We start from the raw sequence: 19,070 nt of genomic DNA, 5'->3' as shown, positions 1-19,070 counted from the left end.
GGCGGGCGGGGGTGTCGCCCTCTGCTCTCATCCATCTTCCGCACATCACGGTCGAGTTCCTCCTTCAGCGCCCGCTCCGGCGGGGCAGGGCTCCCCGCTCCCCCCGGCGCGGCCGGCCCCTGGGAAGGCGCCTCCCCCTCCCGCCTCATCAGCTGTTATTAATGGTGATTGATGATTAGCAATTATGGGGCCGGCACAAGGGCGCTTTTGTGGGGACGGGACGGGTCTGTGCCGCGCGCCGCATCCTATCCTCCCCCGGGTCTGGGACAACGGACGGAGCGAATCGGCTCCGGGCCTGCAGCCGGCCTGGGCCGACGCTCTGACGGGCGGTAACGGCTCCGAACGGCTGAGCCCTAGAGCCCCGACGGAGCGCTCTTCACCAGGCACCGGCCGGGCCCGGCCCCGCCGCTCCGCGCCACCCGCCGCGCTGTGCCGGGGGACTGCCCGCCGCCGCCCGGGACTTGGAGCGGGGTCTCGGCGGGGCGGGCGGCGGGGGCGGTCTGGGGACGCGGTCCCGCCCGGTGTAGGGTGGGAACGAGGAGAGAGAATTCGGGGTGGGTCTGAGGCTCCCCCCTCCCCTCCCCTCCGTTCTGCTCTCCGTGCGGCGCGGGACGGATCCCGGCGCCTCGTTCCGTCGGGGGCAGCGGCAATGAACGCCGGCCGTGCCGGGGGGTTCCCGGGCGGCTGCAGCCGGCCCCGAGCGGCAGGAACGCCCCAGGACCGGGGGCTACGATCTGCCCGGGCTGCTCTGCACAAAGCCCCCGGCTCTGCCCCTGCCGCCCGCTCGCGGAGCGCGGGACTGACGCGTCTACGGACTGAGTGCCGACGGACGCTTCTTCGCGCAGGTACAGAGCCGGGGAGACCGGTGGAAGGCGAGCGAACTGCAGGGAAGGCTCCGCGGCTCTGCCCTTCCTTGCTGTGCGTGCTGGGGGGAGTCCCCGTCCCAAAGCAGAGTACTTACTGCTCCTCCTGACACCTGCGCTGTGCTCCTACCTAAGAAGAGATGGTCCCCCGGCATGTAATATGTCAAACATTGAGCAAACCAAGGCCCTGCTGCAGGAGGGTATCAGCATCGGGATTACCTCCTAATGCACTCAGAAACAGAGAAATGCCAGAACTGAAGTCGTGTCTAAGTGCACTCTGAAGGCATTTTCCGTGGCACAGCTATGCACCAAGCAGCCAGCATCTCCCAGGCAGTCCTCCCCTCAGCACCCTGTGCATCCCTGTGCTCAGCCTCTGGTGAGAGGCACAGCGCCTCCGGCTGCTGGGCTCCCTGAGATCCCTGGTGGCAGTGACATCTGTATGAATGCATGGATTTCCTCCCCACACACCTTCTCCTACTCTGTCTCTGAGGACGACTGGCTCACTACCTTCCTGCAGCCCTCACTGATGTGTTCTGTGGATGGATACTAGAATCCCGTGCGGAGCGCGTAAATGAGGATGAATGGGTCCAGCAGGCTGACTGCAGGGCCCTCAGCTTTCCTCTGCTAACCGAGCACAACCTAAATCCCTGCACAGAGCCTTCCCTTTCTGCATGGTTCTGTCCCTTTCCCCAGGGTTTATCCTCGCAGCCTCAAGGAAACACCTCTGACCGATGGCTCTTGGGTCACCAAGGAGGATAAGTGAGTGCCTGTAGGACCATCTGGCCCCTTCCCTAGGACAAGAGCCCAGGTTCTAGGCTGGCAGTGGCTTGCACTGGTATGAATCCCACCTCAGAGGTCAGTGGTGGCACTATAAGGAAGGCAACCAGGTTTTACAGGCCAGCACCCATCCTCTAGCTGTCCTTGCCCCAGCTCTCTGCTTTCATCCACCAAAAGTTTCTGTGGGAAAGGACCCTTCAGGCTGGAGTCATCTTCACCTGTGGAACTTGTGTTCATTCCACTGCTACCAAGACACGTTAGTCTATGGAGAAAATGAAAGTGTCACCACGTGTGACTGGATCTCAAGACCTGCGCTCCACATCAAGAATTTGCAAGCAGCTTCCTACTCCTCAGCAACTTCCGTTTGGCCATTTGTTCAATGAATATTTTATGTGTGACCTTTGAACCATGCATCACACTGCCCTGTTAGTTAGCAAGATATCTGAGAGCAATCGGGGAACTGCTGTCTTTGTCACCTTGCTGGGGAAACACAGAGAGCAGCAAACGAACCACAGCTCCCACCAGGAACAATGACTGCCTGTGCCCAAGGGCAGCCCCTTCCCAAGGCCAGTAATACAAGCTCCCATACTGACCTCTGCAAATCAATATCCTGCACCCTGCGAGTCCCTAAGTATGCCACCAAGTAGGAGATGCTGCTTACCTGATCACACACTTGCAACCCCTGTCCTTCAGACACTGACTCCCAGTCCATCAGTGGCTGCAGCACCATAGACCATGACTCCAGAGAGACAAGTCAGCCAGAAGAGCGAGGGTCTGAGCTGCGTGCAATAACTCTAACACTGCTGGGACTTCCAAGGGCTTTCCCTGTTTCTGCATCCCACGTCTGATCTTCCCCAGCTTCTGTCTAGCACAAATGCAGTTTCCATGGCTTCCACTTGAGGCTCAGACCTCCGCTGTTCAGCTCTCTCCCTGCATGTTTCTCCCTCCCCACACACTCTCCCTGCGGGGAGCCACTCTATTCCATTTTATCAGGCTCCATCCCCTGCTTTGCAGGTATCTAGTGTGTTCCCTTAACATCCCTGAAGGTACACTGTCCAGCACACCAGGATCATGAGAAATACTAATTGCATGTGCATTTAGTAAAGCCATTGGTCCCACCGTTCTCCTGACAGCCCTCAGAACCTTGCTGGAACATTACCAGGCATTGAAATGGAATTTCAGGAGGAGCCCTGCTGTCTCCCATTTTTCCAGAGTTCACTGCATTACTGGTCTATGTTTGTCATCCTCAGCACTTGGCCTTTGGTCTCCCAGTACCGGGCCATGAGCACTGCACTCAGATTCAGTGGGGAAGGGCAGTGCCCTTTACTTTCATATCAACAGTTTCACCCCTTGTGCATATCACCACCTGACCTGCTCACCCTTCAGCCTGTCTCTGCTTCCCAGCCCTCCTCCTGGCTGCTCTCAGCATTACGACTTCTGAGGCTCCATCCTCCTCCTCTCTGTTTCTCGCTGCAGGCAGGTGAGCGCAGGACAGCCAGCACCCCTGCATTTCTGGGGGCAGCAGGCAAGATTGGGCAGTGTCCTGCTGCTCAACCCTGGACAATTTGACTCAGTGTCTATGCTGATGGTTAAATGACCTCTCTGGTCAACACAGAGACTCTGACATGGCTTCAAACTGCTCAGCATAGGTAAGGCATCCTGGGAGAAGCTGTCAGCCCTGGAAATGTCTTTGAGGACACATACCAAATGGGCTCCTCAGAGGACTGCCATTTGGGATCAGTTGGTCATGTGCCACTGGGCAGAAGAGGAATCATCCAGGCCAGCCCCACTTCCTGCACTGCAAGCTGCTGCTGCACAGTGGGTTGTGAAGATCATCCTCCAGGTACATGGGATGTTGGCTAAGCAGAGGCCAAGGCCCACTATGTGCCTAAATCTTACCCTGCGGATCATTAAAATTAATTTTGTTGTAGTTATAAAGGGAAAAGTTCAGCCTGAGACAGACATGCGGCGTGGCAAAACACATCTGCACCAGTTAACATTTAATAACTGACTTGCAAATGGAAGCAGGTCCTTCTAATGGAAACTGCTATGCAACCTTAGCTTTATGCCTCTACCTGCCTCCCTTATGATCAGTGCACAGAATCTGGCAAAACAGGGCTGACTCTGGCCACAGCCTCTGGGCATTCCAGCAGTATAGCCACTAAGCACATTAAAAGCAAGGGTAGTGGAGTAAAACTTTCTACTCAGAGTTTGGGAGGTTTATAGAATGGGATAGCTGTGGTGTTAACAGAAGCTAGGTCCATCTCAGGCACAGACTCTGCTGCTGGACCATATCCATGAAGTGGCCCAATGTGAAGCAGCCCTTGAGGCAGCAGGCACAGGGCAGGTTGGCAATGGCCAGCACGTGGGTCCTTTCCCAGCAGGCAGTTTGAGTGCAAGGAGCACCCAGTGACTCCAGCCAGCCTCTCAGGTACAGCCCCACTGCATTTCACCCCGTTGCCAAGTTGTCCCATGTGATTCTGCCTTCAGCTTCATGACACAAAACTGGCCTGCAGGAGCTGCAGAGCCGCCCTCTCCTTCCTTGTGAGCATGCTTGGGAACTGGGCCCGGCAGGGCCGTAGCTGGGATAGCAAGAACCCAGCATCCTCATTAATAGGAGACATGCGCATGGTTTTGCTACTGATGAGTCCTCAGGACAGCAGAAGGCTCCCTGTAAGGACCTGGCCCAACCCAGAGTTTCTGAAATACGGAGAGACTGTAACTTGGAGGTGAGGAAAACGCAGAGTGATCCGTTTTGGGGTTTAGAGTCAGAGCTAGCACTCTAGAACATCACACATGCCTTTCTGATAAGCCTCGTGCAGGGGCAGCAGTGACGGGGGCCAGTCCTGTGTGCCACCCTCTGTGATCCAGCAGAGTGCCCAGAATCAGCCCTTAAGCTGCCTCTCCCTGATCTGACAGCTCCTTTTCCCAGGTGGACAAGGGAAGACAGAAAGCCCTCCCAGCAGCACACCTGGAGGAATACTTTCTTATGGCTGGAGTGAGGGCTGCTGGGTTTTCTGGGGTCTCTTCAGCTAAGGTGCCAACCGTTTCAGTACCCAGAGAGACAGCAATCAATCCAGGCACATCTACACCATCTCTTATTGCCCATTTGCCCCAGGCCCCATGGGTGAGGCAGAAAATACAGCAATGCACAGGTGAAGCACCTTTATCCTCAGCAGGCAGCAGGTCTACGCAGCAAAGATCACACCATGATCCAGGCCAGCGAGCGGAGCACATCCCCACTTGTGGGACTTCAGCATTTCCTGGCACCCCTCCTGAATCCTGCACCCAGTGCTGGACACAAATTGTGGGCAGACAGATGGCACCGATACCTGACTTGTCTGCCCCTGGTCTCCTGATTGCATTTCTTGTTGAAAAAGTAGGAGCCTTCATGCATCTCTGAGGACTGTTCTGTTTAGAAGAGCTAACAACTCCTTCACCCAGAGTTTTGGGTTTTCCTGCTCTGGGAGAGTGATGTTAGTCAAGTACTGCAGATAAAGTCCTGGGGTCCTAAGGCACACAGCTGGCTTGTGTTGGCACTGCAGTGGCACTGCCTCACTGCTGTTCTGGCACCAGCTGCAGGTGAAAGTTCCTGCTTGTTTTTGGCTCGTGTTTGTACAGCAGACCAAGACTGATCATTCTGGGCAATATTCCCAAAGCAGCGCCCACACTTGAGCTGCAAAGTTGCCTTCACTTTCTACCTGCATAAGCTCTCCTAGGACCACTGTAACATGATGGAAAGCACAGCAATGACAGCAGAGCAGCAAGGCCCCAGGCTGCAGCAAGGGAAAATTTGCTCAAATGCAACAGCTGTGGGCACAGAAATAAAGGAAAAAAGCTGCTTGCCTTCAGAAGGCCTCAAATACACAGGGATCTCCAGCAGGACACCCTCACCTCCACTGCCAACCCTTACATGAGGGCTGGGAAGGAGTGGATCCTCGCTCCACCCCTTCCTGTCACTCAGGTGCATTGTGTGCACCTGAGCTCCCCTGGGCTGGCCCTGCCTTCCCACCAGGTGCTCAATCACTGGTTCAAGCACAGAGCTAGGCTTTGCTGCCTCTAGGGGAGAACTTGGTATCTTTCCTTACACATCTGCAGCCCCAGCAGGCACAGCATCTTCTGCAGATTAAATAAGCACAATGGCTGTTCCTTTGTGTGGGTCTTTAACATCTGTGAGCAATGCCAGGTGCAGGACAGACCTCCAGGTAAGCCCCTGCCTATCACTGCATCTTCAGTACGGGTAACTGTCCCTGAATAGGGTTTTCTGACAAGCTATACTCTCATCTAATAGTACTTCACCCTATACTGTATTTTCTTAATTTCATTCTGAGATCTTTAAGTGAAAGAGCATGGAATTGAGACATTTGCTCTTTCTGTCCCCTTCCCACTGGCCCTTTAGCCTTGTGCCGAGGAAGCAGCCTTGGTCTGACCAGCTGCATACTGGTGAGCTCCTTGTTCACTTTTAGACGCTTCCAAGTTGTTTAGTCACTTGCTGTAGTATTTTCCAGGAATCCAAGTGAGGTGGACCAGGTACAGCACCACATTTAGGAAGCCACAAGCTACTGCCAGCTGTATGCTTGTGTTTGGCCTGAGTCTGTGCAGCCTGAGCGGAGTCCTGCAGCCAGGAGCACTGTGCTGGGAGGCGGGTGGGCACGCACTGGTCTGGGCAGCATCAGTGGCAGCTGGTGATGTGTCAGAGGCACGGAGGGGGCTGCCATGCTCTGAGAGTATCTATGACATACCTATGGTATTACGGGAGCATCAGCATGTGAATGGGAGCAGAGGTGTGTGAAGCATTTGTCTTCACGCTCCTAATAGTGAGACACAAGAAGCACTCAGCACCAGGAGAGCAGGGCCAAAGCTGACACCGGGTAAGGTCAGCAGAGAGCTCTGTGTGTGGCTGCAGTGCAGTGTGGGGCTGCAGCTCAGGGCGATGCTGAGGGTTCTGATGCCATGGGCTAAAGGCCCCTGGGGTGTCTGAACATCATGGAGAACCTCCTGTGGTGAGTCCCCATAGAAACTCATGACAGCAGCCTCACGCATATCACACCTCATCCTGAGATCCTCTGGGACTCACAGACACTGCCCTCTCCCACAGGGTGACACATCCACAGTGCTCCAAAGGGGCTGGAGTCTCAAAGCCGAAGTCTGTGAGTGGAACTGAGCAAGAGAAAATATTATCTGGGAGTATAAGCTACCATCACCTTTTATTTCAGAACGTCTTCTTTCAGAACCCAGAATGTGCAGCACATCCAGAGCAAGGAATTCAACAGAGCCGGTGCCAACCGGCATTCATACAATGCAGGAAGCTAAGGGGAAGTCAGAGGCACCAAGTGAAATATCCATAGCAGAGCTGCCAGTGGAAACGTGGAGCTGTTTAATTACGCCAGGGTCAGACACAGTCCCAGCTGCAGCGGAGGCCGGTGGCAGACCAGCATGGGAGTGAGGAACCATGGATTACAGTGCTGTAATTAAACGCTCTGATCTCCCCGGGACTTGGGCTGAGCACCTCACAGGATGAAGTCTGGCCTGGGCTAGGGCAGGCCTGGTGGTGATTTTAAAGATGACAGAGATGAGAAATCTACATCCAGCACGATGAGCTATTCTAAGAGGCAATTAGCTAGTAGATTAATTATCCTCACTATTAAAACCTGTCTCATTTCTAATCTGTTTTTGCCCAGCTTCCATTTCCATTTTCCATTTCTTGTCTCCGAGTGCCAGTCAGCAGGACTGGCAGTGCTGACAACCTGCACCCGTCCCACGCTTCCTGTGCTGTCAGGAATTCTGGCGGTGCTGCAGGGGAGCAGCAAGGCCCTGGTGGCAGAGCACTGCCACACCTCTGCCTGCAACCACCGAACCGGGCCCAGGCTGCACGCAGGACCCCAGGAGCTGAGTGTGCTGTGTGAGCCGCGGCCTTGCCCAGGTTTGCGCTGCCGCGCATCACTGGCAATGCACTACTCGCTCGTGGCTCTTCTCTGAACCCTCGCCGATTCCTTTTTGTTTTGTTTTTTAAAATGGGGACTCCAGAGTAACAGAGGCCAAAACCTCGCAGTGTCTGGGCACCTGCCCCAGGCTCCTGTGTATGAAAACAAGAGCCTGGTACACGCTTCTGTTCTGTATTTGAGACGATAGCAATGGACAATATTCATATGTCACAGCGGTAGCGGCACACCACCTATTCCATCAGTGATTAAGGAAGATGCTGAAGAGAAACTAAGTCACGATTTTGATAGTCTGCGGGAGGGTATCTTACATCCAAGAGTTTTTAAATTGTCTAATGAGTTCACTGGACCTTCTGTTTTTCCTTATGACAAATCACGGCACACTGGGGAACTGAGGAAAGAAATCCAGTGTCTGACCGGTATTTAATGTGGTCACATAGATATCTGAGAAACTGCAGAGCAGTTAGTTCAGAATAGATCCTGGGCAGTCACAAGTGAACAGCCAAGGGATGCTCTGGGTAAATCAGTAAAAGCCAGAGCCCCAAATTCACAGTATCCATTCTTTTTAAGTGAAAGGGTTACTTGTAAACATTTGGGGTTTTTGTTCATTTGTTGATTTTTTGTTTGTTTGTAAGCCTACAAGCATTAGATAGTGCTGACTACGTACATATGACATTTGGACTCCTGGAAGTCACTTGACTTCGTTCTACACAATATTCTAGTGAGCAATATTAGCTGTCTGCTATAAACGATGTGATCAGTGTTAACTGAGTTGAGGAAGCTGGGTGACAGAGCAGTTATTCCATGTAACTCTGACGGGTATACTGCGAGCTGCATTCCATTCACATATCAATGCTATATGTTATTAGCAAGCAGGGAGAAAATGAAAAGCAATTTTTGGTAGAACTATTGAGGTGGTTAAAAATGAAATGTTGGGATGGTGAAAGTGTCAGGTGGCACTTGTCCAGAACAACCTGATCTGCGCTGCAGGAAATGTCAGGCTCCTGAAAAACTTGCTTCAGTGCATCCAAGTACCAGGCACAACATAGAAGCAAGAAGAATGTAGGCTTCATTTTAAAACAGAGACCATATCGTGGACAGCAATAAGCTCAAGAAACAGAGGGTGCGTTACGTGCCACCTAACAGAGGAGGTTCTGAACGGGAGAGCACCACAGCCAAAACACCTCCTCCTGGCCACGTGTATCCCATAATGCCAAGCACAGATCTGAGGCAGTTGTGAGCATCTCACAGCCACGCTGCTGAGAGTAACTCTCACAAAAGCACAACGCAACCTCATTTTGAATGCTAGGCTCAGGGCGAATCCTCTCATCTCAAACGGATGCACCAGGACCAGGGAAGGTCTGTGCTTGTGGTTAAAGGTTGGGTGGCAGCTTCTACACAGGGAGTGACACAGCCAAACAGAATTATGAGTGAGGAGAGAAGAGACACTGATCTGTAAGATCTTGAGTAGTGTGATGCAGAACAGACCACAAATGCCCTCAGATTTTTTGAAGGTAAGAGTTTAAGGGCATCCCATGAAGCAAGGTGACAGCATGAGGACAAATACAAGGAGATGATCGGCACAATGTGCAACTTACTTCAGAGCTCCTTGCTACAAGGGCATTATAATGCTCACATTTATGTGGGTCCAAAAATTGACTGGTTAAATGCATGGTAGAAAAAGATCCACACAGAGCTGCTAAATACGACGATGTAGTACATAATGCCGCTTACTGAGGAGCAGGAGAGGTCAGGTAGGAGTCAAGCAGATGTCTGAGGGTGGGAAGCCTATAGGGAAAGATCACAGAATCACCAAGGTTGGAAAAGACCTCCAAGATCATCCAGTCCAACCATCCACCTACCACCACCATTTCCACTAAGCCAAATTCCTCGGTACAACATCCAAACATTTCTTGAACCCCTCCAGGGTCAGTGACTCCACCACCTCCCTGGGCAGCCCATTCCAGCACCTGATCACTCTTTCAGAAAAGAAATTGTTCCCAACGTCCAGCCTGAATCTCCCCTGGTGCAACTTGAGGCCATTCCCTCTCGTCCTATCACTAGTTGTGTGGGAGAAGAGGCCGACCTGCACCTCACCACAACCTCCCTTCAGGTAGTTACAGAGAGCGATAAGGTCTCCCCTGAGCCTCCTCTTCCCCAGACTGAACAACCCCAGCTCCCTCAGCTGCTCCCCATGAGATGTGTTCTCCTGACCCCTCACAGCTCTGCTGCCCTTCTCTGGATGTGCTCCGGGGCCTCAATGTCTTTCTGGTAGTGAGGAGCCCAGAACTGAATGCCTTACTTGAGGTGCAGCCTCACCAGAGTTGATACCACTGGAAGCTGACCCTTCAGCTGGAGGAAGGGGACACGATGGAAGAAGAAACAGGCAATGTTTGAGAGAGGGGCAGAGTGACACCCAGCAGCTGCGGCTGGGATGGAAACTTCTGCTTGGAAATGGGACAGCTTTGTTCCTGGACACAGCCATGGGCTCGCATTACCTCTGCCAGTCACGAGGGTGCCTCTCGCTGATGCTCTGCCCAAAACTACAGGCGAATGCCGAAGCTGAACAGCAGCATGTGCCCAGGAGGCGTTCCTGGCACCTGGGTATGGGAGCAGTCAGCAGCTCCCTGTGACACTGAAAACAGATTAGAGCCACACGCGCCTGTGCTAGCAGTGTCACAGTCCTCAGTTCAGACCACAGCCCTCACCTCCAGGCACAGCTCCTGCCCCAGCAGCAACATTCAATGCTGCATTAGAAACCGTCCCTTTAAAAGTCTGAGAAAAAGGAGCACAGCTTTTCGTATTGCCAAGATACGCTCAGGAACATCAAGCATACGAAATTCTGTTCTTGCATATTCTTTCCAAAAAATCAGTTGCTAATTGATTAGCGTGGCTGAGTAAAACTCAGAGCACGTTTGTGGAGTTAGTCTTGATGCACCATGTGAGTCCCTGCCAGCCTCTGGAGGCTGTGTCCAGGGATCAGTTACCCTTCTGCATCTGCCTGCCATCTGCCCTCCCCACATGCACGACCCATGACTGCAAAACCGGCAGCTCTCAGAGTTCCTCCTGCAGTTTCAGTGCAGCTCCTGCATCACGGCAGGTGCCCAGCTGCAACAAGACCCTTTGTCCAAAGAGGCACAGGCAGCTCCTGGAATTGGGCTGTCACATGCGCAGGGGCACTGTGTGCTCCTCTGGTTACAGAAACAGAACTACTCTGTAGGTTGACCTCTTTCAGACTGCACTGCCCTCATCACTGAAATACAGGGCAGGCCCCAGAGCCAGCAGAAGCGGATCTGGGACTGGGCCTTAAGTCTAACAACTGAGAGAAATACCATTGACAAAGTAGAACAATTAAACTCAGTCCTTCCCTGTCCTCACAAAAACGATATTATCTTAGTAGCTAAGTACACATTACCAAACATACATTACTGCAGGACAGTGCTGGAAAGAAAGGCTCTGCATGCACTGCTCTGTAGGCTGCCTTCGTACTAAGGATGTCCAGCCAGTTTAAGGCAACCCAAATCCACACCATCACCAAGAGACAGACCCTCCTATTTTGTCCTTCCTCCAACCACAGATGTAAGATACCAAAAAGCAAACACTATAAAAAGTGGTTTGAGTTGCAAGAATTAGGCTCTGGGACTTGCTCCCATAAACAAATCACCCTGAGCAGTCATGTGAGCACGGCCAGCAGGGAGATGGTGACTCACGCTGGCTTCCCGCTCCGGTTCGAGGCAAATGCACTCCTGAAGCATGCTACGAGCAGGGGCTGTTATCCCACGTATTCAAAAGCTCTCACTCCCTTGCTCTCCTCCTGCTGTTTTGCAAGCAGTTGTGGGACATCGCCTCGCCTCCCTGCCCACTGATGCCATAAAGCAAGCTGTCAATCCTTTTTGAGTTACATCATCTTTATGCTGTGAACATATTACCTGGACATGCAGACTGCTGCAGCCAGCTTCCAGGCACTCGCTGTGGGCCCAAGAGCACACATCTATATTGTATCCTGTTAGCAACTGCACCGTGCATGATGCATCCCTGGTGCAAATACACAAGGAACGACGCACCACAACTCACAGCTATGTCAAGCTCACTACTTCAGAGCAGCACGGGCTGGCTGTGCAAGGCAGTGGTAACAGGGGGAGCACAGCTACACTCTGTGTCCAGGCAGAGGCAGAAGCCCAGGGGCTTCCCCACTGCTCAGCCTTCAGCTCTGCGTGTCCCCATGCCCTGGTGCCGATGTGGATATTCAGAGGCTTCAGAAGATCACTGCACAAAGAGGAACGACCACAGTGCCATCCTAGCACATCCTCTGCCAGACAGCAGCAGTCCAGGCACTCCCTGAGGCAGCAACAGGATGGGGTTAGCTTCCAGCAAATAGCTAAGAGCTGGTTAGCCTTTCTAACTCTGCCTTTAAATCACGGAAACAGACTCTACCTGTTACCTTGCTCACAGTGCAGCAGGGGCTGTGCATGGCCCTGCTTTGGGCTGTCAGATGCTGGCTGGGGGCATGGGGTCATGCTGCTCTGGGCCCAGGAGAATACTGCTCCCAGGGCACACTTCCTCCTCACCCCCCATCCCTGGAGCTGGCACGAGCACTGCTCTAAGCTGCAAGGCCAGGCAAATCTGGACACCGCACCTGCATGGGAAGAGTGCATTCAGGAGGCCTCTGCCCCATGCCCACCACTCTTCATCCCTAGACCTCAAAGGAGTGGATGGATGCATAGGTCTGAGCATATGTGCTGCTGTGCACAGCTGTCACACTGAGGAGCTGGGACACGCAGTCTGCAAGGCTGGGCAGAAGTTGTAGGCTGGCATTCAGTAGTGTTTATTCCAAACAGCTTTGTGTACAAACTGTAAACCTGACAAAAGATAAGATCGCAACAGATGCTCTTGACAGCAGAGCTGCCTGGGTCTGGTTAGAATTTGTAGGTTTGGGATAGGAGGGCTGACAGTCTGCAACAAAACTGAGATCAGTCCAGCAGATTTCCCCGATCCACAAAATGCCCTGATCCTCATCTCTCGCTTTTCTTGGTGAGTCTGGAGCTTGTCCTGGTTAGTGTGGGTGCACGGAGCGCTCCAAAATAGGTGCGGGAGGCAGCACACAGGGATGGCAGGGACAGCAGAGGGGCTGGTGTAATGCAGCAGGAAGGAAGGGATCAGCGGGAAGGATGTAACATCTGCACAGAAAGACAGCGTGGGATGTAGGGCCACGCACTCAGTAGAGAACGTCCTCGAAGCTGAGCAGCAGGAAGCGGTGCAGGGCACCGGGCAGGTGCAGCTGGGACAGGACCAGGAGCAGCCGGCCCTCCAGGAAGGCCCTGAGCGCGCAGCGAGCCAGGTGCTGCAGGGAACGGGGTGTCTGCTCCAAGGAGAACAGCGACTGGTAGAAACGAGGATACTTCTGCAGGGAGAAAAGAGAGGGTCAGAGACACACAAAGCGGACGATCCCACTCTGGGAGCGGAGCTGAGCCCCGGTCCCCGGGTGCAGCCCTCCCACCCGCTGCCTTGCAGGGCCTCCCAGCTCCGTTCCCAGTCCTCCTGTCCCTCACCTGCACGACTTCTGCCGGAACCGCCGATACCCACTCCTCGGACACGCGCACGTGGTCGTAGCAGTTCATCAGGGCCTCGATGGCTCGCGGGCAGGCATTGCAGTACCGCAGCACCTGTGCTTGGAAGGCACACAATGGATGGAGCCGTGGGTCACACCCTCACCTACCAGAAAGCTGCACCTGCTCAAAGCCTTGGTAGTTCTGTGCCTGACTGCTTTCCTCACACGTCCGGTCAGAGCAGGAGCCACATGGGGCAGGGACCGGCACCACTCTGTGTGCAGCAAGACCAAAGCACAACACCCCTGGTGGGAGCTCCATGGGGCTCCCAGGGCTGCGCTGGGCTGAGTGGGGCTGCAGACATCCTATGTCTACATTGCATGTAATTTGAGTCCCAGCACCATTTGGTGTGACACAAATCTCTGATGTGCACCGTGCCCATGTTTTCACAGCACCCAGAAGTGCAAGAGACACGCTTTGCGACGGTTTCTCTTACACCGGCGTGGTCTTGGGAGCACGCAGCACCCACACGTAGCTGTACCCAGCAGAGCCCCACAGCGCCAGGTTCCCACTCCCCATGGCCCAGGCCAGCAGTCGCTGTCAGAGTCTATTCCGGCTGCAAGAGTGATCCTCATTATCTGGCGTTAATAGGAGATTAATTAGTGTTAATTGTTGATTTTCCTGTATTTTCCCAAAGGGGAGAGCAATCTGCTGATCTCCGGGCTGGGTAATTATTGCACTGCTCAGGAATTAAGACAGGAACTTAACCCTTCATTTGCTGGCGTCTCGCAGAGCAAGCATGAGCTGGGGGATACATCCCAGGGAAGAGAACCAGCACCTGTGAAGAAGGAGGGCAGCACTTCCTGAGGCAAGTAGTTATGGAAACTTAGCAGGGATTGTCCATACAGCCAAGCAGACAGGCACAGGAGAATCCTACAGGAGAACACGCCCCAGGGAGAAAGCTTCACGGAATCCCTTAGCAATAGCAGCCCTTCCTTCTCCCCCAGGCCCTGGGAGGAAGCAGCCAGGCCAGCAAGCCCAGAGCACACCCTGCTGTGTCAGGACCCCCCTCACTCCCACTGGGGTCCTGATGTCACTGTCCCCACTGCACGCCCAGCCACACGCACCTTGAGGAGGGAGCCAGGCCAGATGCGGATGGCCCCGTAGTTGAGCAGGGTCCGCACCACGAGCTCAGGATGGTGGTCCAGCTTGTAGGCAGCAGCCTGCAGGATGTTGTGCAGGGCTGTGTTGCCGCTGTAGTTCATGATGTTGACATTTGCACCCTGGGCCAGCAGTAGCTCTGCTATCTGAGCGTTGGCGTTCTTGCAGGCCAAGTGCAGTGGGTGCTGATGGTCCCTGTCAGCAGCATTGACGCTGGCACCGCTCTCCACCAGCAGCTGGCAAACTCTGTAGTAGCGCTCCATGTCATGGGGCGAGTGGGGCTGTGCGCAGGCAGCATTCAGCGGCGTCTGCCCCTCCTCATTCCTCGCCTCCAGCTCTGCCCCATGTTGCAGCAGCAGCTGGACATGCTCCGTGAGGCCGTGCCGTGCTGCCACGTGCAGCGCTGTGTCCTCCTCCTCCTCCGTCCGGCTGTTTACACAGGCACCATGCTTCAGCAGCTGCTGAACACACCTGTGAGGGCCAAGGAGACTCAGTGACAGCCCCTCCTCTGTAGCTCCTGTCCTACCTGCAACCCCCACATCTTCTTGACTGCGCCATCCCATGGCTTTCACATCTCCCAGGTATCCCCAGATCCCAGCTCCTCATGCCTGGAATTGCGGGGTTAAGCCAGGACAGCTGAGGAGCAGAGATTCTGTTGCCCTAACGCAGCCACCTTTCTTTCCACGGGTGCCTGATAAGTGTCAGTACACCCAGGGTCTGCATCCACATCCATCAGCACATGCATGCCTCGAGTTCCACAGCATCACCCAGCAGCTCTGTGCTGCCGGTGGGCAGCAAGGCAGCAGTACCACATTCAGCATTCAGCTGCATCAGCTCTGAGAACTGTAGCCTGCAGTCATCTGACAGGCATCAGAGACGGCCCTGGCCCACGTGCAGCCAAGCCACCCTACGCATCAGCCAACTGGCTGCATTCACCAGCCCACACGCAGGTGTGTGGAAGGATCCCTTGCACACAGGGTGAGGCTCAAGGAGGGGAGACCCCCTATGCCCCTTGGGCAGAACTCACTTGATGGAGTCTGGACTCTTGCAGAGATGCAGAGGCTTGTAGCCGTCCTCAGAGACAGCCTCAGGGTCAGCACCAAAGCTGAGCAGCAGACGCACGCAGTCGGCACTGGCTGCCACACAAGCCTCATGCAGGGCAGTCTTACCCCCCGGTGCAAAGTTGACGGCAGCACCCCTGAGCAGCAGGAGCTGCAGGCAGTCTGTGTAGCCCCGGCTGGCTGTGATGTGTAGTGGTGTGGTGAGCTCTTGCTCGTAGCTCAGAGACCACAGTCCTGCGGAGAAAGGGGAGTCAGGGAGCCACATCCAGCCCTGGGCACAGAGTTGCCTTGTTCCAAGGGTACACAATGTACCTCCTGAGACAAGGGTTTTCCCTCAAGGGACTCTCTTCCTGCCAATTACCGAAGTTTCTGCCTTGGGCCTGGCCTGTGGAAGGCACGGGACTTCCAAGATTTGGCTGAGGCTGCATGCCGTGCCTGCCCCAAAAAGCAGGAGCCCCAGGGCCAAGGCCTTTCCCAGGGTTGGGCTTCCCACCTGCAGCTCACTTGAGCAGCACAAGACTTCTGCTGGCAGGAGCACAGTGGGTGAGGAGCCCCTGGGCAAAGGCAGGGCTGAAAGCAGTGGGGTGGCTGGGAAGAACAGTATGCATGAAGCAATGCCAAAGAAGGACCGGGCAGCAAAACAAATGGTTGCTGGAGCAGGCTGCCGCTTACACAGAAAAGCCCTGAGCGTGGCATAGGCAAGCAAGCCTCAGCAGAGATGGTCATCCAGGGCCTGTGGCAGAGGAGCAGCTGAAAGCTGCCAGCTCCTAAAGATGCTGACCCAGCTGGAACCTCTGCTGAGCTGGTGCAGCCTGCAGGCACACAGCCTGCAGCTGTTAAGGAAAAGTGCTCCTTCAATCATGCTTCCTGCTGCCTCTCCAGGCTGAGCTGGAGGACTGTGTCCCAGGCCACACGACTGCTCAGGACTGTTTCCCTCTTACCTCTTCTTGCACGTATTCAGCTGTTTTTATAGGACTGGGTTCAAACCAAGCCATCTCATGGACCCAGCACAGAGCTGTGACAATTCCTCACCCATGACAGCTTGCAGAGAACACCAGCAGCCTTGCAGCCTGCTCAGCAGCACAGATAGCACAGGTGCATGGAAGCAGGCTATGGGAGCACAACCTGGAGCCTGAATTCCTGTGTCCAGAGGGGAAACCCAGAAACTTTCCCATGCAGCCATGGCACACCTCACACTCCCAACCACACGCACACAGGGGCACCCCACCACATCCCAGTTCTCACTCCCATCCCCACTCCTCCACAGCCAGAGCGGCATCCATAGCACATAATTCTGTGCCCTGCAGCAGAAGCGAAGCTCTGAGCCCCCGCCCAGTGGCCCCACTGCAGCTGCCTGCTGCCCCTGCGTACTCAGCCCACGGAAATTGAAGCGGTAGTTCCTCCACTCCTCCAGGTCGCTGGTGTCAAACACCGTGCTGGGGCTCAGCTGGTGCTGAGGGTCGCTGAGGAGCTCAGCCACGGCCCCCAGCTCCCCCACCAGCAGTGCCTGCCAGAAGGCCTGGGCTGGGCCCTCTGCCTTCCGTGTGCAGATGGGCTCCCGCTGCTCATCCCCTCTGCCCGTGGGACTGCCCATGAGGCAGAACCCAGCCCACAGAAGGAGCCACGGCTGGACTCGCTGCCTCCACAGCCGGGCTCTGCGCCTGTGGCACAGCCCCACCAGTGCCCCGTGCCCCTCACTGCCTGTCTGGGAGCAGGGACATGTCACATCCCTGCTTGGCCCGGGCTGGGAACGGCTCAGGTCTCTCTACTATTTTGGGAACCCTCGTGACCCTGCAGTAGAGCCAGGAGGCAAGGAAGGATCTCCCACCAGGCAGCAGTTCTTCTGCATTGCTGCCGTACAGGGAACCCCCACAGCACCGCACTGCAGCATGCGGGGTAGAGGAGGAGGCAGGACACCACTGATAGGACAAGAAGGGAGCAGTCTCTGCTGTCCCCCCGTTGCTGCCTGTGCCACAGCAGCACAGTGTAGCTGGCTGCACTCACAGCACGCAGCGGCATGCCGCTGGCTCCATCCAGTGCTGCACTCACCCCTCTTCCCTGGTTCCACCCAAGCTGGTGGCACCAGGCAGGTTTCTAAACAAGCAACGGGAAAGTTATTTCTTATCAAAGCTTACAGCCAAAGTAGCATTAGAAGTAGATCAAGGATGGGGAACGGTGCATTACAAGTGAAGTGAAAACATAGAATGCTATTATCCTTTAGATCTCTTCCTACATCTACTTGAAATTCAGCCTTGCAGAGAGCTCCTACACAGTTTAAGTTCTGCTTTTTCCCATCCTCTGACAGTCCCTTCGCTGAGCATTCCTCACTACTGTCCTTTCACCCTAAGATGGCACTTTCCCTTCCCCTCTTACTGCACAAACCCATCCTGCCCCTTCGCTGGTTACAGAATAGCACTTTGCTCACAGTTCTTGTCGCCACCGTGTTTTGCTCAGACCACGTTCCAACAAACACTCCAAACTTCTTGAAAGACCAGTCAGGTTTAATTTTGTGCCGTGCCATTCAGAACACGCAGCGAAAGCAAACTAACTGACACCAACAGCAATTACACGGGAGACCAGAGAAGAGTATAAAACGGGAAAAACTTTACCCTCCTCAACAATGGAAATAAACGACTGCACTCTATCCTGATATCCTAAAGCATCCTTTGTCTGTGCACCAACCAACAGTCCAAGTACAATGTAATGCATGAAAGAGTAAAGACAGGGAAGCCCTTGGTGCACTACCTCACCTCGCGGGGCCCTCCATTTCCCCAAAGATATAAACAAGCATCCAAAGGAGCCTAAGTTTCCCAGTCCTAAAGCATTGTCAGGGAGACAAAAGGTGGTGCGGGTCAGTGTCAGGAACACTGCACATACTGCACCCCTTGGAGCTTCTCAGAATATTAGTGGGGAGGAACCTCAGAAATACCAGGTCACCGGGGTCTATTTTTAGGCCACCGCTTGGCACGCTTCAGCAAGCTGTTTGTGCGGCTCAGAGACACGTGGCCGAAGACTCAGGTGTCGTGTCCGGTGCATGCTGCATTACGTCTTTGGTCTGGGCTTGGGGCATGGACTTGTTTGGCTGGGCTTTTCACATTTTGAATCTTTGGTGATGAGATCCACGTCTGGGTGACATCGTTTTACAGGAGCTGCTCTGTTTTCCCTGGGACACAGATTTTATAAGCAGACCGGCTTGCGGCTGAAGTGCCTGCCAGCCCAGCACAGGGCAGGAATTAAAGCGTGCAATTAATGATTTTCTGATAAGTGCTCTCAGTTGCACGAAGGGAAATAACATTCGTATTTTTCTTCCTAAGTAGACCGTAGCAACACAGAACACAGTTATAAAAATCCTAGAACTCAGCGAGTAACTTTTACTGTCTAAGTGTCAGCACTGGCATCCGCAAGCTCACGCTTCCTCTTGCTAGCGTGGATCCCCACAAAACCTACCTCAGTCAATACGGTCCATAGCCTTGTGCCAGGATGCTTGAGAAGAGCCCACACCTCTGCAAAGCGGCCTTCATCCCCAGCCTCTCCGCCCTGGCACAGGCAGGCTGGCACGACAGCCCCCTCCTTGGGAAGCAGCGGGGTGGGTACAGCTGCTCTGCCCCAGCACCGCCTGCAGTGCCCTACCAACGGGTGGCAGAGGGACACGCGCTCCTCTGGGCTGCCGGGCGCTCCTCTCCTGTGACGCAGCCTGCATCTGTTCTGTAGGTTATCAAA

At 54.5% G+C, this 19,070-nt stretch overlaps 1 protein-coding gene across 1 annotated transcript; it reads right to left on the bottom strand.

Moving 5' to 3' along the window:
- Nucleotides 1-12,212: 12,212 nt before the first annotated feature.
- ASB10 (ankyrin repeat and SOCS box containing 10) lies at nt 12,213-16,944 on the bottom strand. Its single transcript, XM_021382103.1, has 5 exons — nt 16,722-16,944; nt 15,317-15,584; nt 14,256-14,760; nt 13,132-13,245; nt 12,213-12,983 (listed from the first exon to the last, which is right to left on the bottom strand). The coding sequence occupies exons 1-5, from the start codon at nt 16,942-16,944 to the stop codon at nt 12,798-12,800; spliced, it is 1,296 nt and encodes a 431-aa protein (XP_021237778.1). The 3' UTR covers nt 12,213-12,797.
- Between the last annotated feature and the right edge of the window lie 2,126 nt (nt 16,945-19,070).

This window comes from Numida meleagris, unplaced genomic scaffold (assembly GCF_002078875.1).
Source record: "Numida meleagris isolate 19003 breed g44 Domestic line unplaced genomic scaffold, NumMel1.0 unplaced_Scaffold180, whole genome shotgun sequence".
In the NCBI taxonomy this organism is placed as follows: domain Eukaryota; kingdom Metazoa; phylum Chordata; class Aves; order Galliformes; family Numididae; genus Numida; species Numida meleagris.
Note: the sequence above shows the minus strand (reverse complement) of the source record. Positions and strands in the feature narration are given on the sequence as shown.